General features: G+C 37.0%; 1 protein-coding gene across 2 annotated transcripts in view; it reads right to left on the bottom strand.

The window, feature by feature from the left end:
- MYO16 (myosin XVI) overlaps positions 1–23,646 on the bottom strand; it is a 345,270-nt gene that overhangs the window by 178,584 nt on the left and 143,040 nt on the right. For both annotated transcript variants that reach the window (XM_052705804.1, XM_052705803.1), the window contains exons 5-7: positions 17,425–17,533; positions 10,070–10,194; positions 6,293–6,418 (exon numbers count right to left, since the gene is read on the bottom strand). In XM_052705804.1, the coding sequence (XP_052561764.1) occupies positions 6,293–6,418; positions 10,070–10,194; positions 17,425–17,533 (360 nt within the window). The remainder of the gene's footprint in view (positions 1–6,292; positions 6,419–10,069; positions 10,195–17,424; positions 17,534–23,646) is intronic.

The raw sequence follows: 23,646 nt of genomic DNA, 5'->3' as shown, positions 1-23,646 counted from the left end.
AACAGGCACCTCCTTCCTTTGGTTCCACTCATTGAGAACATTTGTGGAATATGTTTGCAGAAGTCCGTAAACTGCATTAAAAGGAATTACTATGGCAGTGGACAAACTTGAATGAGATTTAATATCATTTCACAGAATGAGTTCAGGTATCCTATCTACACTGAAGAACATTCTAATCAACTCTATTCTTTCATATTTTGAGATCAACATGCACATTAGAAAAATCTTCACAGCTCAGTTGAATCACTAATATGCCCTTGTAACAATAAGCAAATTAGACTATTAGTAACAAGATGTGTACTCCCAGACTTCAGATGCAAAATACCATGTTTAGATGAACCAGACAGACAAAATGATATTATTTCATCCAGGCAAAGAAGCCAATCAAACGTGTAATAAGAAGGGATAACATGCTTACAGAATGGCAATTTCATGCACAAATTTTGAAAACAACACAGGATATATAAAATAAGCTAATAAATGTGTTAGGTATCTGAGCTCTCTAAACATATTTTACGTACTTATGCTTAGCGGGAAATCTTTGCTAGTGTGAGAGTTCCTTTTGGAGAGACAGACAGCAGCTCAACAATTATCTTTTTTTGTTTGACATCATGAAACTGTTAAAGCCTCAAAGCCACAGGCTAAATCTGCCTTGCTAAATAAGAGAGTGCAATGAAGCAAGCTTAAGTGCCCCTTATAATCCATACTGCTTAACTGTTAGCTCTGTCCCCAGCCCTGCTTTGGACCACTCCAAGCAGCTCTCTGAAAACAAGACTAATCTCCTACAGAGGAAGCTAGCTCTAAACAACATGAACATGAGCCAGACTGCTGCCTGGCCTAATCCCTAGCTTTCTTTGATTTAGCATTTCAACAGTTTACACATTAGCAAACAGCTTTCCCCAAGGATGAAATTTGGGGAGAGGTAGTGTTTAAGCTACTGGGGAGTCAGCTCTGACTTACGCATCTCTGAGAGCTGTTTTGAAAGGTGACATTTCTGTGATAAACAACAAAGAAACAGCTTGTGCCTGGGAATTGTGCCAAGATACCCAAGGCGAGCATCAGAGCCCACTCCCAGCACAGGGAGGGAAGCATGCGCACTCCTGATCACAGCAGCCTGGGAGGTGTCCAGCGGTGACAGCACTCCCTCCCAGTGCATATTCTTAGCTGTTCACACGGAGGGGACATGCTAAAACCAAATGAGGGGATCAGCCTGAGAGATACAAGTTGCCTTCCTGCTGTTGGTGTCAGTGCCGGCCTCAGGTGTGGTAGCTGAGTGATGGCAGGTCCACTGCAGAGTGTACAGGCAACAGCCTAAAGAGCAGCACTCTCCATGCTGGATGGGAATGAGACAACGAGTTAACATTTACATCGATGTGTATGTTCAAAAGACACTGCTAAATTTACTTAGGCAATCCTGGCATATTCCAATTTCTTGAGGCTTGTTGTGCTGCCTTTATAATCTTATTTTGAAGAGGTTTTTATGCGTCACTAACGCAGATTTACATAAGTGTTGAAGAGTTATTATATTCCGTGTTATTATTAAGGTATTGAGCAACTCTGGCCTTAATACCTCAATAGTATCTATTTTTGGTATTATCTAAGAATCTCACCTTACATTAAAACATTAAAAAAAAAAAAAAAGGGTTTTGTCCTCACATTTTCAGGATGGAAAATGAAAACAGTCTTAGAAACTTAGTGAAGCCTTGCTAAAAATATCCCTATTTTTTAACACTATTACCATTATTTTTTAATGTTTGCAGCTGGCAGTATTTCAATTAGTAGTCTAACAATGTACTAATTGGTAACCTAATCATCTTACAGACTGAACTGCAAGTAGCAGCCTCAGCTACCTCATCCTGCACTCAACAGCCATTTCACAGAATCATATAATCATAGAATGGCCTGAGTTGAAAAGAACCACAATGATCCTCTAGTTTCAACCCCCTGCTATGTGCAGGGTCGCCAACCACCAGACCAGGCTGCTCAGAGCCACATCCCTTGAATGCCTCCAGGGATGGGGCATCCACAGCCTCCTTGGGCAACCTGTTCCAGTGTGACACCATCCTCTCTGTGAAAAACTTCCTCCTAATATCTAACCTAAACCTCCCCTGTCTCAGTTTAAAACCATTCCCCCTTGTCCTATCACTATCCACCCTTGTAAACAGCCTTTCCCCCTCTTGTTTATATGCTCCCATTTACTGCAAATATTCCTCAAACTCAGTAGTGCTATTCTGTACTGTGCAATAAAAAAAGAAATCCTGGACATACACACACTTGGACATTAATAGCACAATTCATTTATCATTCACTTATAAACTTTTTCAATATTTGAACTATAGCCATTTTTGCAAATAGTACATAGTAAATTTATCAGTGACTAGAAAGTTTGATGCTGCTTTTGTTTACAAATATATACATAAGTATAGCTAGAGAGCTTCTTAAACATCAGGTAAGGTATACTGGCACTCTTAGTTATTCTCTTTTTGCAAGAAATTCATTATGGGGATGCTTTTGATAAGAGAGGTGTGAGTGTAAGTCACTAACTCTGCTTCCTCTGTAGGATGATGCCTTGGGAGAAGCAGAACATTCCATGGGTGCCTGACTCACTCTTTGGACTTCTGAACATCTTTTCTGGGATGGATTTCTCTCATATATTTTTAAAGAGTTCAAGTTAGAGCTTTAACATCTGTGAGTTGCCCATATCCTCTATAATCAGAGGGAGGGGCAGACCGCCAAGTAGTGATTTATCCCACCTACATTAAAGGCACTTCTTCAGAACCATCTGAATTGCGCTCTAGAGGTTATTTTCCATACTGGCAAGGCAATGCTTTGAATTTGTGTTTAAGTTGTAATTAGCTAAATTACATAAAACTACTTTTGCCATTATTAAGGTGCTTGTACAAGCCAGGGTTTGATTATACAGTGTGGGTGTAACGTCTTTCAAACGCTCAGCTCAGGATAACATATCATTGCTCCACCAAATCTCATATAGTCTATTGTGGAAGCTAGAGAAATAAGCTTTCTAATCCACATATATTGTGGATTAATTCACAACTTGAGCTTTGTTCCGTGAAATTCCAGTACCTTTATTCTTCATAGATTTCCTCCTTTACAGCTGCAAATTAATTTTTCTCACTAGAAATCTTAAATTTCAGTGGATTCAATTTATTTATTTCCATATAAAGTAACCTAGTTCCAACTCTGTTCTTGGTATGGTCTTACAAATAGCCATGTCAGGGGGTGGAGGTCATTCTTCTTTGACATTCTGTGTATTTGAGAACACAAAACTTTGTATGTACAGAGCTTAAGTCCTTTAGATGAGTCTAGATACCACTCAAAAGCAACATTAAATAACATTACTCATATTTTTCATACGGTGATGTACAAAATTTATGTATGTGCTGTCTGTAATATAAATCAGTTCAAGAGCATTGTCTGAAACTGGTAAGGAGTGCATTATCCCAGATCAACACGAGACAATCAGCAACACTTTGAGGACCACTTCACATTCAAAAGCATTCTGTTGGACAGTGCCAGAACAGTTGGCATGGGAGCAACTATTTTCAGCTTGATACAGGAATTCAGGAGAAGATACTATTGCATCCTGTAAAGGCAAGATACAAGCTGGCATCTCCCTGCTTCCTCTTATCTCTGTTGCTTTAAATTTGCAGGGCCTGGAAGTCAAGAATTAAAAAATTCTTACTGACAATCCCAAAGCCAGAAGCTGTCATTCCAAAGAGCAGTCCAGACCACTCTGGACTGTAAGAGAACATGTTCATTCATCCTCACCTGACCATCATACTTTGGATGATGCACCACTACCAAAGATCAGAAACCCCTGACACCAAGACAGCACTAGATAGAGGAGCACTGAATTGCTTTGCTGTGTTTGCTGTCTGTCTGTCTCTCTTTCCCCACTTTCTACCTTTTCTCTTTAACTTCTTTTACTCTTTCACTCTTCGTAGCAGCTGTTGCCTAATATTGTCGTAGAAATTTTAGCATAGAAATAACTCCTGTGCCAAAATATTTGTAACACTTATTAATCATTATTAGCAAATTAGCCAGTTTTACCCCCCAAGTAGACTATTAGCTGTCTATTATTTGATAATTCAAGTCAATGACTTGATTTGTATTATTGCTCTGAGTCCGGGATGACTCCATTGTAGTATTGATCCCTACTGACTAGGGGAGGCATGACTCAGGAGACAGAAAAAGATTCACTTTCATTGAAACTCAGTGAGTGGGGCAGACAAGCACAACGTGTAATTTGTACTGCTCATTTGATGGCATTTAATTAACATAGGTAGGTTTGCCAGATGATAAGACATATCTGAGTAAATAAGAATTTTGCTGTTACTTCATGAATGGAAAGAAGTATCAGACCACACAACTCATAAAATAATAATAACAATAACTCATAATAATAATTTATTGGATAGAGGCTGGAAGGAAAAAAAAAATCAGTCCAAAGATTGAAAACAATATTTAAGATAGTATGCATCTTAGTAGAACTGAGGTGAAAGAATGGATTATAACTTTTAAAAAACATGAATTAAAAATACACAGAACTCTTCACAGAAAACACAATAAAAGACTCAGGGAATACTTGTGACTATATTCTCCTATTTTAAAAGAAATTTGCTTCATTATTTAAATCTAAATGGAACTCAATCATTCATTTAAACATGAAATTGTAAGGAACTTTAAAATGGCTGCCTTTCTGCTGGAAGTACAAATGGTACTGCATCGAAGTAAAACCAGATAGATTTTTTACAGTCTTCTGACAGAGCATACAGTTTATTATCATACTAAGATTTTCAAGTGAAGCTTTTAAACAAAGTCTATTACAAATACAAGTTACAAGAGGGTGAAACTGTAAGGGCCAGAGACAACAACTTATATTTATGTCTTTCCCAGAAAACATGAATATGTTTGGCTAAAAAATAACTGATTTCTTGGAAACATATTTTAAATTAAAACAGGCTATCTCATGTTATGCCTGTTCTAAGGTTATTCCCATTCTGACATATTTTTTCCCAAAAAAGTAACAATTCTCAACAACTCGAAATGGAAACGTAAATACAACATGATCATGAATTCCCACTAAGACTAAATGTTTTTCAAAATTACCATAAGAAAGGAAATTTTAAAAACACTTAGATAGGTTAGCTACAGTATGAATTATTTTCCCTGACATAGCATAAAACCTTCATCATAAAGCTATTTCAACGATTTACTAGTTACAGTGGAAATCCATATTCAAGTCATATTTATTTTCTAAATAGGGAAGATTCTTGCTGAGTATTTTCTTAATTTTAATGACAAGTACAATGTTACTTTATTTGTGTGAGGAGTCAGGGACCCATGATAAGCATTACTGGTCCCTGTCTCCTCACCAAAACCTCTGGGAATACTATGAATTACTGCTACCATCACCTGGGACATAAATGGAGACACAATTCAAAGCACCAGTGAAATAATAGCTCAAACGCAAAATCACATTTCTGCAATCCAATTACTTCTGAGTAAGAGTTTGCTTGCCTTTCTGAAGTCAAACACAGATAGTATGTGTCTACTTGCAGTACAACATCAAATCCAGAAGGAACAGTAAAAGTACTAGAACTTTTATTGGAACTACAGAATAGTACTGTATAGGATGGGATGAGACTCTACACAGAACATCACCAATGTTTCCCTGGCTAACAATATGTGCATTCAGTATATTTTTGCAGACAAGTGTTCTCTGTAAATTGAGCCACCCAGCAACTAATTTCAGAGTGTATGTATTAACTCATAGATATATATAGGTGTGTATACATATATGTATTTATATATCTTTACACACACACACAACTATGGCTTAATCTACTCTGAAGGCATGCTGAGCTTTCATACTATTTAATAAAGTAGATATAGGGTGTCTCAATAGGAAAAGCCTATATCCTAGCAGAATTAACTGGTTTCAAATACACACATATTCACAACTGTTTCACTATATCTTTGTCAGCAAGAAGTTAAATTCTTCCTAAAAAATATTATTTACTTTTTGAAGACCAAAAAGAGTTTGGAAGATGATTATTCTATTAAAATGAGAACACATACAGTAAGAAGCATTTATGTCATGTGAATAGCTAAGAGGACGTTGATCTCGGTCATTTTCATATACCACTTTAGTACAGAAAAGCATTCTTTTTTCACATTAGGAAAAGAATAGTGTCCCTGACCTGAGTGTATTTCTTATTGCTACACAAGACTACCATAAGGAGAAGGAGATGAAAAAGACATGCTTTACCTGTCCGTACTTTGCAGCTAAATGTAGAGGTGTCCAGTACTGATTATCCACCACATTGAGATCAGCCCCATGATCCAGTATCAGAGATGCAACATTCTTGTAGCCATTTGCACAGGCCACATGCAGCTGGAATAAGAAAATATCTATCTTAAAGTTTTCAGAAAAAAAACATAAGGTACTACTGTATATCTTGTATATGATGGTTGCCTCACAGACATAACTGGATAAATCATGATTAAAAAAAAAAAAATAATTAAAAAAAAATACATGTGAGAGCAACATTCTAGAAGACCATAGAATAATCTTATTTAGCATTTATAAACAAAACCCAAAAATAAAATAAAAAAAAGAACATTGTCTTACTGACATCTGTTCAAACAATTTAGTCTCACTAAATCATTTTCATACTTCATCCATTATTCCAATATCCATTTCAAACATAGTCACAGACTTCATGAGCCCAGGAATATTCACACAGTTTAGCAAAGCTTGTCCTAGGCCTAACTTCCTTCTGTGACAATTCAAATATCCCAGATGTGAGCTGATGCTGAAATGAATTCAACAACACATCATCACAGTACATTCACTTCTATGATTCTATGATTTTTCCACAGAAAACTAGAACATCCTCAAAAACACTACAGAGATTATATTCCTTTTATTTTCATTGCTTCACTAGATACTTCATTATTTTGTGTGGTATTGCTTTAACAGTTTTAGTTAACTTTCTATACCAGGAAACTTCATTTCAGAACTGCCATGGGACAGAGAAAGGGGAAAATACAGTAACAGAATGATAAAAGCTCCTCTCAGGAGGTCGCACAGCATACCATCCTGTCAAAGCAGGGATAAATTCACAAGTAGCCGTGCTTGCTTGGGACTCGTTGTTTGAAATAGTAAAGACAGAATGAGAGACAAGGCACTGAGGACTGCAGTGGCGAGTGAAAGAGGCAGATAAAAAATGTCTCTGTTAATGGGTGAGTTGAGAAATTGCATTCATAGATGAATACACATTAAGGCAATACAAATTACTTACTCCAGTACTAATTAAGTGAAAGAGGAAATGCAATAAGGAATCCTACATCAGGGGGAAATCATCACTTGCACATTTAGGTGGAAATTGGTTCTCCCTACTGCGGGGGATTAGAATTATCTTGGAAGGTGGCAGGATGTAATTCCCCATCACAGTCACAAAAAATCAATCTCAGTGCTGGTCAGTGAAGACGGGGTTAAGCAAGATTGTACAAATGGAGAACTGAGATTGAAGGGGGTAACTTGTAAGCCAAAATAACGTAACCCAACTACATGGGTTTTTCTGCCCTTTGAAGTAATGTTAGCCCAAGAGATGATTTCTCTAAGAATTTGAATGGATGACTGATGGCAAGAAACCTCTCACAATAATCCTCTTCCTAAACCTCTTCCTAGAACTGTGTGGTTCCAAAGCCTCAATAAGACCAGGAGACACCAAATCCTGTCCTGGAAATTATTTGCCACTATTTTTTTATTTCTGGTTTAGCTGCACCTGAAAAAGATGCATGAAATTTTCTTTATGAACATTTCTGATGCAGAAGGATGAAATAATGAAATGACATTACAGCCCACCACAGATCTTCCCAGAAATGGAGGCAGAACACCAACACTACAAATGTTCTAATTTCAAATACACAGAAACCTCAAAAATTTCCTATAATTCAATACAGTTTTACCCTTCTGTTTTTAACAAAAGAAACTGCATTTTCAATTCAAACTTCAATTTGATAAGTGCTATTTTAAAGCAGTTTCAAAGCTCAGAGGACAAAGGAAGCATTTGTGACTGAAATTGATAAAAAAAATTACAGAAAATATTATCAGAAGAATTAGTTTTACCATGTATCACTATATGCAGCACAGACACAGATATATACATATGTGCTATCATTCTGAGAGAGAGTGTGTCTATATGTCATTTTTCCTTATTAATCCTTAATTACACATGGCATTATCTAATGCATGAAAAGAAGGTTGATTGTGACATACAGAGTATAAATCCTTCAGGAAGAAGAAGCAGGACTTAGTGCCACTCTTCTCTGAGCTTGCCACCAAAAAGAAAAGTCTATATTCGTATCTGCTGGTAGATGTGGATTGTCCAGAGATATTGCACTGCTCCCTGCTCGGGATACACAGCACCTATTCCACCTCTATGGTATCTGATCTGTTGCTTAGCAATCTGTGCTGAAGATCTAGAGTCAGGCTGGTTTTAGTCTTGTGCAACAGTGATCTTACCAACTGTCAGTGAGTTGGATGTGGCTTGTCACCATGTTGACAAGTTTATCTTCTTGGTATTCTCCATATAAAAAAAACCATACTGCTGACTATGACATACAATATACTTTCAGAAATAGCGAATATAAAATATATTCAATTGACTACACTTAGTAAATACTAAAGCATGTGAAAAAAAACCAGTGTTATCTGGGGAAAAAAAGTGTGCTGAATGTCAATCACCACAATTAAAGCAACTCTTAGTTTCTGGCATAGTTTCAAACATAACTATATTTAAACCATATCATCTTAGAGTCTATGAACAGAAAATATATCTTATTTTCTACTTACAACTGACATCTATGCTTTTTTCTCTGTACTGACAGATTTAGAGTAACAAATCTGTTCCCAGAGCCCTTTGATATACAAAGAGTTATTACAGACTGGCTGACTCCACAACCATGAACAGAAACAGAACAGTCTAACAAATTCTGTATTTCTCACCAATTTGTATGACAAAACTTTCCACGTAACAGAAACCTCGAACAAAAGTAAAATTATTCACTTTGTAGCTCCTTGTGGCAAGACTATGAAGGAACTCCAGAAAGCAAAGGTCAGTATAAAAACTGATCACACAAAAATGCCCCATTGGTCCACATCCACATCCCACACATATAAATAAATAAACAAATAACAACAAAGAAACTATCCAAAGTGCTTTTCTCCTGGTTCACACAGTACTGTTAAACACATTTCATACATGCACTTCAACTATTCCTGCTAACTTCTGAAAAGGTTTTATGCAATGTGACAATCTGACAAATTGGTGACTTGGTTAAATGAAGCCAATTCTGACCAAAGTAGTAAAAAGAGCAAAATACAAGTTGCATTTTACTGGAAGTTAACAGCTTGGCTTCAATGTATCAGGAAAGTGGAAGTTAAAAATAATGCTTTTATAAATTAAATACCTTGAGAGAAAAAAAAAGAAAAAAAAAGGATAGGAGATCTATCAGCAGAAAATGTACAATGAGAACCTACAGTTAAAAATAACACGTAAACTTGGAAGAACATTCATCCATTGATAAGGTGGAGGCTTCACAATATTGATTCAAGAAGATATAACTTCATGAAATAGTGTTTTTAGACTTGTTCAGACAGAAGATACAGGCATTAAACATTCATCACTCAGTGAAGCTTTACAGTCAGTCTTACACAGTGTCAGGGATGTTAAGTATTCTCTCTAGTTCTAAAATAAGGAGCACGCTATTCTTCTCGTTGTTGTGTTGTACATTCAGTGGCTAACACCAAAAAAGTCACCACTGACACACTGACACTGCACTCATCACTTTCAAAATCTGTACAGAGCAGGGCATTGAGATACCTATTTTCAAAAGGCCAGATGAGAACTAATATCCTGTACTCCTTCATTTCTCCTCTTATAGAACAGCCTTGTAACTGCACTTGCATTTACACTATTACAGTTGAACACGTGTATTCACTAGGCTGCAACTCAGAATGTAACATACTCCTACTCACCAGGGTAACTCCTTCATCATTCTTCTGATTCACACTTCCTCCACTTGATATGAGCTGTCGGACATCTGTAAGCATAGTCATAGCTCTCTGTATCTTCATTTGGCGCAAGGAATTCAGCTCAACACCTGGAAAAATGAAAAGGCTGCTGATATTTTGTTTGTCAGTAAAGAACATATATGATTTTGCTTTTATTTCCTGGGTTTGTAGAAGGATAGTAAACATTTAATAAGAATTCAGTGTACGTTTACAGAACATGTCTCCTTGCTTATATTTACCAACAAGATTATTCATATTCTTATTTATCTGTATTACTTGGATGACTTAACCTTAGTCAGCAATATCAGACAAATGGGCCAGATGCCCTATTGACTGGCAAGAACAGTTGTAGGCAAAGTAGTTGGAATACCATTAACTTTGTTGAAACTGAGAAATAAGGAAGCTGCAACAAAATAAAAGAATTAAATACTTCAGAGAAGCCACTTCAAGTCTTTCAGACTTACTTAATGAATATTGTTTGAGGCAGCATTCTGTCACCCCTGTGTATGCATTACACTGCCCCAGACTAATCTCTCAAATCTGTCAACTCAACTCTTTGAGACATTGTGATTTGAAGCAAGTGGCACTAAAACTCAACAGTTGTGGTTTTTTTATTTGCTTGGGTTATTTTTAGCCAGGATTAGTTGTCCATCTGGGCCTGGACCATTAACCAAATAAAAATGTGGTCTACAGGCAGGAACAAATGAGAGGAGATGAAAGTTATGAAGAGCTGGGTCTGTTTGAGTCAGCACTGCTATTGAAAGAAACACTTGTCAAAGTACAGCTTTAAAAGGAAGATAAGCAAGGCAGTCTATAACCAAACGGAAGCATGGTCTGCAGTCTGAATAGAGCTAAAATTAGAAACAGAGCACAACAAAATTACTAAGTGGTTAAATTAGCATCTGGTTGTGGCTTGAATGGAGGATCTAACCAAAATTCAGGGCTTGGTTCTCCCAACTCATAACTTCCAGTGGTCATTTACATCTATATGTAGAAAATATAATTTGAATATGAAAACCTTGCCTTTCTGTCCTGGTCATGTCATAACAGAAAACATATAAATAAATGACTTCTTGATTCTTTTCCATCTTTGTCAGTGAGGATAAAAGTGACAAATAATAAATTAAATAAGATGTTCTTAAATATTTTTGTTTGTATTATTCATTTTACATTTTCTATTCAACAATTCTTTTGTTTTTGCTTTTTTTGTTTTTGTTTTGTTGTTTTTTTTACATTACTAAAACAACTGAAGCATGTTTCAGGGTAGAAGTATATTTAAAGTCTCATAGTTTACAGCTACATTGGAATTCATGTAAATGGATACACTATATGCAGTTCAACAAAGAAACTCATTCAGTGCTTTTCCTCTCACGTGCTGTTCTACACAGTGCTCTGTGTTTTGAACTTTATTTGCAGGGAGCACTTCGAGTTTCAGCTCTGAGGTGAAGTGTTCAGGGTGTGAAAACGGTGTGTTCAACGGTGTGTTGAACACTGCTGATCACATTTACACCAAATGTGAAACATAAATGTGAACCCAAAAATGCCTCATTTTCTTTATCAGGACTAAAACTGTGCTCTTTCACAAAAATGCAATTCAGACAAGTATTAATTGGTATTGATAGCTTAAATCAGATATCCAACCAAAAGCAGAATGTGCTAACATACTATGTGTACTATGTATCACTGATAGCTGCTAGACTGGGAGACATCGACTTCATATACAAAACTCTGAGTACCTCCTAAGAATCAACCTTTCATTTCACCAGAACTGATATTTTTATGTCTTCATCACATTTCACAGTAATGACTTAAAGCTACCCGGTGGCATTTACAAATTACTGATGTCTTTTTTTTTTTATCTTCTCTCCAGATCCTGCTTGCTTGCAGCAGCAAGTTGATAGCTTAACATTCTAGTGGCAGAACTCTCTCAAATATGGAAGTTTCAATTGCCAAAACACTAAGTAGTACAGGAGTACACACACTTAAGTGGTAATTGTGGCACTGACTTCACTTGTTAAACACACTGCAAAGCTGAAATAAAACTTGCATGGTCATGATAAAGTTATTTCTAATGTTGTCATATAAAATACCTGGAAAACATATGTGTAGTTTCTGCCTGATGACGAAGGCCATTTTTAAGACAGAAAATGTAATTTCTGTCTTCTGGTTGATGTCTCTGGCAAGCAATTACAGCGCACTTTGCTTTTCAAGGAGAGAGGCAACAGGTGGAAATTAATACTCCAGCTCTTTAGCCTGTGCACAATACCTTGAACACTCAAACATGGAAACTATGTTCACAGTTTAAAAATTAGAAATACCAGTTTCTGACTTTCCCCACGTAAAAGACTCACAGTGAAATACAGGAATTATCATGTTGTCTGTATGTCTGTACAGGTTGTATAGATACAGGTTGAATGCAGATGTTAACTGAAGTCCAGTCAGCCTTTTCTTGCAACCTACTATGGATTTTCTATCAGTGTGATATGGTCAGATAACTACCATGTCATTGTATTCTTAATCTAACTGTGAAATATTGATCCTTTGCTTAAGAAGTGCATTTGATAGCACCTGATTGCATTCCACATAGGGTTCCCAAAAATGAATTATTGAAAATTTAACTTTGTTTGTAGCAAAGGAGGAATCGAGTAGAGTTCAGCTGCATCCTTTGCTCTATCACACATGTAATTATATACACATCAGCTCTGAGAAGATGCATAAACAATGCTACGTAACAAAATGCACAGTCTATATGAATCTCATGATTCCAATAGCAGTTATACAAAGAAACAATACATATTTCATTGGGCAAATAGCAATAAGCTGCCTGACAAGTGAGCTCTACAATAGTGGTAAGTTCCACAGGCTACATTTTAGCAAGATTCAAAGGACTTCTGACAGTAGTACAGAAGTAAAAGAGATCTCATCCCCTACAGAATAGAAACATGAAAAAAAATAATAATAATTTCAGAATTGCAGAATTTTGAATCCCAATAATTTGGAAAATATTTCGCTTGGGAGCAATGGTAGGGAGGTGCCTTCCCATGATCAGTTCTGTTAAGATTTCTCTCCCTCCCCAGGGGGTGACAGTTTTCATTAGTTTAGATGGAATAAAAAAGTATTACACATACAGTAACTCTAGCAGTCTGAATCAAAGAACAACCTTCATGTTGATTTTCAAAGAAAAAACACCTGAAATGAGGCAGCAGCCAGCATGAATAAACAGAGGAAGAAAACTGAATCGGCAGGGAGTATTGGAACAGTTCACATTAAAAAGAATGGAAACTGAAAAATAAAGGTGTAGGATAGCAAATAGACACCAAATATCCTGCAAAATCAGAGCAAGAGCTACATGCCCTTGGAGTTCACAGGAGATGCAATGGAGAAGGAACAATTACAGCAGCAGTGACCCTGCAGGGCACAGCATTTGGTTGTATTAATCCTGATGATAGGCAGGAGCATAACCTAAAAGTGACAAAATGCAACACTTCTCCATGTTTAAGAGAAACACTTGACAAAGCTATTTCATCTGCTGTGGCTGTCCCACCCTTTCATGCATATGGTTATGGAACTGACAGCCCAAAACAATGTAAAAATATATCAGATAAAAAACAGGGAAGTAACTTTCAGAAGGTTGCAGTGGTAAAGAAATACACGGCAAACAGAACTGAGAATTTCTATAAAATGTATTTTCTGCAGAAATGTGCAGCACTTGGAAGTGTCTCCATCTGCCAGGTGAGCACCTGGTTCTGGGTACAAAGCACGCTGCTCAAGGACACCCAGCAACCACTCTGTCTAACTAGCTTGCATGTCTCATATTTAACAGGTGTAAAAGTCTTCAGGATTTGTCAGTACCATCATGTGTTGCAAACACAAATGTGCACCAACAACTTGAAGCAGCTGTCACAAGCCAATCACTCCTCTTCTCTCACTCTGTCTCTGTTACTGCACAGAGCTGTAACTGCAGCAAGGTGATTTTCACTCCAAGAGGTGAGCCTGCCTTACTCTTCTGTAATTCCAGGGACACAAGAAATTTCTGTTTTTCAGTATAGGATAGATGTATTCACAATCCATGAGGAAAAAAAAAATCACGGTACCATTTGTGGTACATTCATTTTTATTCATTATATTATCCATGTGTAGATGTTACTTTATCCAGCTTTATTTACAAGAAGTTTAAGAACTTTACTGGCCACTTACCAGGCAGCTTTATAAAAAGTATCAATTTTGTAGAATTACATTGTTCAGCCACCCTTGTGCACATAGCTTAGCATTACCTACAGCTGATTTTCTGAAGTCCAGGATGTGAACAGATACATTTCAGCAATGATTACTACGTGAGAAGGGAAGCTAATATTTTCAGCATGTACAGAAGAACTTGCAAAACTACTGAGGGTATAGCTCTGATTCACTGTAAAAGCACAGACTGATGGCTGTCGTTGGGTTCTACGTGTCTGTCTTTAAAGCTATCATTTTGTATGCTGTCAAAGCAAGTGAGGGATGCTTACTATGAACTAAGCTTTTCTTTCTACTCTGAAAATTATATCAGTAATGAAAGGCCTGTTTTCTCATCAGTGACACTTCTCCCACTCTAGTGAGACATGGGCTTCTTTCTGTCCCTTCTATAATAAGGATGTTGAAGACCCTTCTAACCAAAATTAGTTACATGGACTCCCTCTTTTCTTCATTTATATGATAAGAAAAATAATTGTTGTAATTTCTTTTAACAGACTGGCACAATCTCAAGATTCAGTACTAAGCATTCATCCTTGGACATGTCTTGCAATTTATTATTTTACTCGTACTGTTAACACTAAAATGCAGAAACAAAGTAAATATATTCACCAGTTATCATCAGTTATTTATGATAAGTATAATGTCTGCTATGAGCTCATCATGTACCGTACTTTTATACTCAGTGTTTCTCTGCAAGTTCTTAGTGTTATAGTTGGATGTATTTGTGGGAGAGCTGTAAGAGAAGGCTACTCAACGAGAGCCAGGGACCCAGGAGGTTATGGGAAACAAGGGCAAATATCTTCACTGATCGGGGACCACAGGACCCAAAAAAGAAAATAAGGCCTATCTGGTGAAGGAATTAGGGCCAACCAACAGTCCTGACAGAAAAACCCATAGCTACAGATCAGGACAATTCTAAAGGCGGGAAGCCAAGTAGGTCAGATCCTGGTGCACAAACATACCTTTGGGCAAGGACCAAGAGCCTGCGCCTACACAAGGCTCCTCAGCCAAGGGATGAGTGAAATATCAGGGCAAAGATTTTCCCAGCTGTCCCATAACTTGGCTGTTCTCTCAACAAACTGTTCCCAAATTACATGGCTTTATTGGAGCTTGCACTGAGTACAAGCAGCCAGACCCTGGGAGCACAGGAAACCAGTTGCAGGACCTGTGGGTGCAGTCAAGACACTAAAAACTTTTTTTCTAACTTGCTAAAGGTCATAGATTCAGAAATTCTATAAACATTGGTAATTCATTTCTGATGGCAACAGAATTAGAATCAGTAGGTTCTTCAAAAAGATACTAATAGGGCATCTCTTGTTTCTGATGTTCTTCAGAATATTTTCCAAATTTTGTAAAGTCTATTAGTCATGGAAATGCCTGCTTTCCTTGTCGTGCCACTTACAAAGCAGGTCACAATCTATTGAGTATAAATTAAAACGTCAATTCAAGTGCCAAAAGTCTGCACAGTGAGTTTAAAGGCTCTCACTTTGATAAAAACATGTGGACAACAAAATGTTTCCATACGATGGATTTTTTTTTCTTTTCATTCACTGCACATTTCCAGACACACGGAAGCACACAAATAGTAAGAGGAGTCTAAAACCTGAAAGTCAGTTAAAAAATATAAAAATTAAGATGGTCTATTCAAACATATTAGAAAGCACACGTTAAAAGATAGAAACAGTTTCAAATATTACACTTCTAATGAGTCACATTTTCTGTGTGCTTCATTTTCAGGAATTGGAGGGACCTACTGAAACATGATGTTTGGTCTTCCTGGTTCTCACAGGCAGTATTATCACCTAACCCCTATCATAATTTAATTTACTTCTACACAGAAAATAGATTATTTGTGCATGATAATCCTACGGGTAGGTGATTTCCAGACAGCAGAGATCAGACCGAAAAGCTTTGAACTGCCCTGAAGCTGTTTGGTTTTGGTTGTCTACTTTTTTTTCTATCAACATACTCCATCAACAATACTAATAGAAAATTTATAAAAAGCTATCAGGATCACTTCAAATATGGTTCTGAAAGTAAAAAAATATATATTTATCAGGGGATTTAATTCTAGTTTAAGTTAATTGATCTTCATTGCTCACAATCTCTATATGTTAACATTTTAATCCGTTTTCATTGTAGTATGTTAGCAATAATCCCTTAATGTGTATGAAAAGTATTTCACAGCTGTAAATGCTAAAGTCTACAGAAGTAATTTTATGAAACAATACAGATCTGTAACAATGGCTTTTCTTGAGCACACCGAAGAAACAGTACACATTTTTTCGCAGCATTGGATTACCAGGGTTTCTACAGTGAAACCTCAATCTTAGAATATTTTGGTGTATTTTCCCTAAAATTTTTTGTCATTACTAGTAATCAAATCCTGATGAAAAATACACATATCAGGGATTTTCATATTGCTGTTTTTGTCATTTAAAAAGTGCCAGCACTGAGAAATACATGGGTTGTTAGGTTTTCCCAGAATGACAGAAAAATAGAATATCTCAAATTGGATTGGACAAGGATCACTGAGTCAACTCCCAGTTTTGGTAGCACAGAGACTTGCAGGGGTTGCCTCTGTAAGAGGAGGCAAGAGGCTGCTTCGTGCTGAGCATGGCCTGTTCCAGATGGCTCCAATGGGCCCAGCACTGGCACAGCTGAGCCCACTACTAACACTGTACTGCAGTTGCACAGATTCAAGTTAGCATTAGACTACATAGTACAGATACTATATGTCGTGTGATGATTCTCTCATCAACTATTAAGGTTTTCAACTACAGCAAACTATTAAATATTAAATTGTTAAATTTTAACAATTTACTGTTTTTCTGCTTTGAATTCACATTCTAGCATCTGTATATGAATGCGGATAAGAGATCTGACAGTGACCACTATCACTAATCTATGTTAGTTGTTCCAATCTGAACATACTGAAAACCTTTTTGATTCCAAATCATCTTCCTTCCTCTCATTTCCAAATTAATACAGCTCCAGTGGCTTCAGCAATTATGTAGGTCAAATGAATATACATATGCTTTAACTCAATGTCAAGTTCAATAAAAAAAGACCAGACTCAGACTTACCGTTTTCTTCCAGGTACATGAGAAGGATGCTGCTGGATTCAGTCCCTTCTACAGCATAGTCAAATGCTGTGTTTCCATTAACATCTTGCAGCAGTACATTTGCTCCAGCCTACATGCAAGAATGAAAAATACTTTATGTGTATGCAATGAAATCCCAAAAGACAATTCTTACATACCAGGACCAGCTAACTTGCCCATTCAAAAATATTTCAAAGCTGGAGTTCCTAGCAGGCTGACTTTAACCTTGAACATTAATAAAAAAATAAAGAACTTTGAATGTCAAAAAGGCTGGCTTTGCCTGGGACAGCTGTCACAGGCACTGTCACCACTCTAGTTGTCCAGTTGGTCTTTACCAAACAAATATCTGAGCTGCTTGTCAGTGACTTTTGGAACAGTCGCAGTTTGTAGCACAGCATTTTAAAGTAAAGTAAGCTGTTGCCAATTACAGTCTGCCTTGGAACACAGCACTGGTTCAAAAGCTGACTGACAAGCAGCACAGACATCCATGCAGGAGAGACAGGTAGACAGCTGGTAAAGGTAACCTTGTCAGCCAGCCCAATCTCTGACAGCTTCATCCACCAATCGAGTCTCAAAGAGAACCATCTCTTACTAAAAAAAATTTCCATTTGTTGACAGTTGAAGACAATGAAAATAAGCATGATTATTATAATTGTAATCCCTAAAGGAGCCTGGCTGATTTCCATAAAATTCATTCAAAATTCAATACAGACAACTAAAGGGAGCCACCAAGAGGTAAAGAGGAGGAGATAAGAATAAACACATGAGAAGATTTAAGAAAAACCACTAGAATGATAAGAAAACTTGTATTTCCTATATTAAATACTGCTAGTGTTAGAATTTGCATTATGAAGGGTAATTTATTAAAAAAAATATATATATCCCTTAAAATATTGCTAATTTCTGAGTTTACACTACAGTAAAATGCCATGTATATACTTCAAGAGGTCATAATTTTAATTCTTTTGTATTGTTCTCTATGACTTTTAACTGAAAGGAATTATGAAATAAGAGTGACCTTTGGTAATTCTAATTACTTTTCTTAACAGCTTGTATGATAAAAGTTTAGCTAATAAAAATGAGAGGTACTAAGAGCAGCCTTTCCTAAAACCTCAGTGGTAGAGGTCAACTTTAATAAAGAATTACTAATAGAAGGTATGACTGCTTCTTTTAGGAGCTTACATTCTAAGTACCATGCCAAAGAAAAATGCTTAATAGGGTCAATTCCAGTATCAGAGTGAAATATGCCTCCAAGAACTAGCAAATCCATTTTGATTTCATGTTACCAAACTTCAAGTGTTGAAGTTGGAGTGATATGAATTAATCTGCTGATTTCCTTTTCATAAAATCATAGAATCATCAAGGTTGGAAAAGACCTTTAAGATCATCCAGCCAAACCATTCACCTATCACCAATATTTCCCACTAAACCACGTCCCTCAGCATGATATCTAAATGTTTCTTGTATTCCTACAGGGACAGTGACTCTATCATCTCCCAGCTTGGTGTCATCTGCTAACTTACTGAGGAGCATTCCTCATCCAGGTCATCAACAAGGATACTGAACAGGACAGGCCCCAGTACTGATGCTGGAGAACACCATTTGTAACCGGTCACTCACTAGCTGGATTTAACTTCATTCATCACCACTCTCCATGCCCAGCCATCCAGCGAGTTCTTTCCCACCAAAGAGTCTATTGGTCCAAGCCACAGGCTGTCAGCTTCTCCAGGACAATACTGTGGGAAATAGTGTCAAAGGCCTTGCTGAAGTCAACACAGACTATGACAACAGTCTTTCACTCATCCACCAGGTAGGTCACTCCGTCATAAAAGGAGATCAGATTGGTCAAGCAGAACCTGCCTTTCATGAACCCTTGAAAAAAATCCATGAATACTTTGTAGCCAAGAGGGGAGACACAGGCATCAAAGAATGACTCACTGCAGCTATCTCAACAACTATCTCAAACATCTGGGATCCCCTATACAGTGATATCCTATCTGCCAAAACAATCTCTTCTGCTCTGAAATACATTATTCTCTTTTCATGATTATCCTGCTGACTGACTAGAGGAACCTAGATAGCATATTTATTTAAGATGAATATTTGCCAAGTGGCTAGATCAGATTAGACAAGAGATGACTCTCATGCTTACTGAAAAGAAACAGAAGGAGACTTATGTGGAAAGAAAAAGGTACAAAATGTTGCATTCACTACAGTACTGTGAAAATAAGTTTCTACTTGCCTGTTCTACTAGACAAAGATATGATGAAAAAAAACAAATGAAGAATGGATTTGAAGATTATAACCACTTTGCAGAATGGCTTAGCAGGTATTTACAGCATTTATACCACTACTGAGCAGAGTGTTAGGTGTTGTTTTTTTGTTTTTTTTTCTTTCCATTCAGTGACTCAAGGAGTTTGCTGGTAATAGCAGAGTCAATGAAGTAACACATGCAAATATCTAGTTGACCTGCACGCAGCAAAAAAGCACAAACTCTTGGAGGTATCTATACTTTCTTGCATGTAAATAATTTCCAAGAATTGCCAGAGGCAGTTCAGAAGGATAATAACAACACAAGTTTACACACATTTTCTTACTTCTTGATCTAAGAAAATGAAAAAAAAAAAAAGACATTAAATTCAGAAAAAGTAGGATATTTAATTTGATCTGCAGCACAATTTTCATTCTTTCTCCTGGATTTAAGATTTAATGCCACTGAAGGAAGAATACAATATGGAATTACTCAGCTCCAAATAATTTTACTGGGTAGCTTTACATTATCTTATTTCTTAAAAAGCATGCACAATGAACTGCAACCAAAAAGAAGGTCAAGTCTGGAGAAAACTAGGACAGAGAAGGTAGGATTGGTTCTTGGAACTCAAGTGAAAAAGCAATTCAGGATGAGGCTACACTTTTAAAAGTAATATTTCCCTCTAAAAATAAAATTATTCAGGAGTTTTTAAGTAATAAACACGTTTGATATAGTGTACCAAGTATTTAATACAGTTTGGTATCATCATCAAACCCCACATGCACACATTTCAGTACACAAAGAGTAAGGTACTGGAAATATTTGTTAAGCTCCATTTCTTTAGAGCATTCCCAAAAATAGTTCTTAATCCCATTTCTGTGCTTAGCTATGCTTTCAAAGACAAATCTGAACAGAAATAATTCACCTTTGAGAAAACTATCTAAAAAAAGGAAAGAAGAAAAGAAAAATTCCCAGGGTAGCTAATCCCTTTTTCTGTCTATATGGCTAAACTAGCTGAGAAAAGGTAAATGGATAAAAATCGCTTCCTTTTTATACAATTTTATCTTTCCCTCATTTTCCTCTCTTTCATGTTGAGTCCTGGAAGACAGACCTCCTCACTGTAACTACTTGAAAGTAACTTGCTTGTGAGAAGTTTTTAATTGAGGTAATTCTGACTGTTGAAATTTTTACATTCTAGAACCAGATTTTGGCATGCCTACAATTGCAAATTCATAACCAAATAAATGAAAAACAACTTCATTAATCCAGGTACACATGAAGTATACAAATATGTATAAATAACCTTTTACAATTGCAACAAATATCCATTTCATTGTATTCTGTAATATATACACTGTGGCACATGAGAAGGAGTACAGGATTTCCCAGATGGTTTCACCACCTCATCAGACTCTTTTCTGCCAATTGTCCAATTGCCATTTGGTTGCCGTAAATAAACTGTAACGTAACCTTTGTGCTAATCCAGGAAATGTGGGGAATCCCAAATGGATTTACTCACTTTCATTTTTCCACAGGGGAACATGAACATGCACAGACTACTGAAACCTGGAAGTATGATGACCCCAGTTCATGGAAGGAGGGACGTTCAGGACCACGGCAAAGCATCTCATGGCAAGTAAGGAGCTCATTTGCTCCAGCAGTACAGCACGAATTTACACAGGCAGTACAACCAACAGACCAGAATTCTTCTGTCTTTGTAGCAATACCAAGGCTTTCCCTGAAGATGAATTATTATTATTTTTTTTTTAAACCAAACAACTGCAGTTAAAATTCTTACAGTACATTACACTGGCATCAAAGGTGGAACAATTCACTGTATTTCTCTTTCCGAGTTCAGACATAATCTCCCATTAAAAAAAAACAAACACATCTGTCAAGTGGCATAGAATCATAGAATGGTTTAGGTTTGAAGGGACCTAAGGGACCTTTAAGATCACCTAGTTCCAACACCCAGCTACAGGCAGGGACCTCCCAGTAGATCAGGTTGCTCAAAGCCCCACCCAGCCTGGCGTTGGCCCTCCCATCCACAACTTCACTGGGCAACATGTTCCACTGTTTCACCACCCTCACAGTAAAGAATTCCTTCCTAATATCTAGACTAAATCTACGCTCTTCCAGTTTAAAACCATTTCCCCTCAACCTGTCTCTACCTGCCTTTATAAAAAGTCCCTCCCTAGTTTTCCTGTAGGCCCTTTCAGGTACTGGAGGGCCACTATAAGGTCTCCTCAATCTTTTCCAAGCTGAAGAGCCCCAGCTCCTTCAGCCTGTCCCCACAGAGAAGGTGCTCCAGCCCTCTGATCATCTTTGTGGCCCTCCTCTGAACCTGCTCCAACAACTCCATTTCCTTCTTGTGTTGGGAGCTTTAGAACTGAATGCAAAGTGTCAGTATGATACAAATTCTAAGTACCAATACTTCAAAGCATACATAGTATGAAGCCATAGTATTCACCTGTTCATTCTGACTACATATTTGCCCAGCATATATGAAAAGTTTCTGGCTTACTCATTTTCAACACATCCTCAGCCTTCAACCATTTCTCAAAAAGAAGATGAATATCTTGAAAAACTTTATTCACTATCTCCCATGGGTTATACTTTCGAGAAAAAATATTTGACTCCAATAATAAATTGCTTCATTTTAGCAAGACTTTAGATGGAATATGTTATTAAAAATGTTCCCAAAGAAACATAATTCAATACAGAATTCAATTCAGAATGCAAAATGAATCTGAACTGAGCATACAGCTCTGTGGAACAACATCCATATGCAGAAATTCCAAGCAAGGGAGAATGCTTGCAATCAATAATAGCTGAGTAGATGGTGCCAAATTTGTATAGTACTCCTCTATGTTCACAAATCAGAGCCCACTGCCAAAGGGAAAATACCTTTGGCTGGCAAAAGGAGATAAGATTTCCCTTCTGGTTCCAGAAACGATGATTGAAAAGACTTCAATTTATAACAGGACTAATTTTACCGCACACTTTTTAACCCTATTTTAATTTCTACACTTTTCTTCTTTTTTTGTAGAACTTCGTTATTTTAATTTCCAACGAATTTGAGGGTTAGACCTTTTTCCAGCCACCTGCAACCACCTATCTCCTACATTCTGCTTAGGAGTTCTAGCCATCAGATTTTATGTCCAGAAATAAAATACCACCACAAATGTCTGGTTCAAAATGTAATCTGATTTAAGCATTCTTAGAAGATGCCTAATATATTGAGATTCCCAAAAGACTTTGGAAATATTTGTACATTATTCTAGCTGCAGAATTTTAAGGTACTTCCATCCTTAAAATCGGAGCTTATCTCCCAAGCTGTGATGCTAGAGCTAATGCATCCAGGGACTGTCGTGTTGACAGGTGTTAGCTGGCTGAAAGAGCATGTTTCAGTTGCTTCCTTTTTAGCTAGAAGCCAGGTAGTATCCAGGAAGTCTCAGTAGGACCTACTGAAGTTCAAGCTGAAAGTCTTGTATTTTGATGCAGGCTTTAAACCATTCTTTTCAAAATTGTGTTCCATGCAGATCACTATGTATTAAAAAGATAAGTAATTTATGTTCAATTGTATAGCAGAAAGTCACAGGTATGTTATAAAATACGACAAAATTTATTTGCCACAAGTGTGATCAAGCACAGGCTTCCTAGAGAGATGACTGATGATTGATGCCCTGTGCCAATCAGCATTTAAGAGGCATTTGGACAATACCCTCAATAACATGCTGTAACTTCTGGTTAGCCCTGATGAGGTCAGGCAGTTGGACTTAATTTTTAGAAGGTCCCTTCCAACTGAAGTATTCTATTCTATAGTATTAGCAATATTTGTAATCATTACCCAGCCACTGCCTGTTTTTCCTAGGATTGCCAACACTGGCTTCATGAGGTTGAATAAAGGCGATCATAAATATAATACAACTTGAGGAATATGTGTGGATATA

The sequence above is a fragment of the Tympanuchus pallidicinctus genome, unplaced genomic scaffold, assembly GCF_026119805.1.
Source record: "Tympanuchus pallidicinctus isolate F22 unplaced genomic scaffold, pur_lepc_1.0 scaffold6, whole genome shotgun sequence".
Classification (NCBI taxonomy): domain Eukaryota; kingdom Metazoa; phylum Chordata; class Aves; order Galliformes; family Phasianidae; genus Tympanuchus; species Tympanuchus pallidicinctus.
The sequence above is the reverse complement of the archived record's forward strand: the minus strand, read 5'-3'. Positions and strand labels throughout refer to the sequence as shown.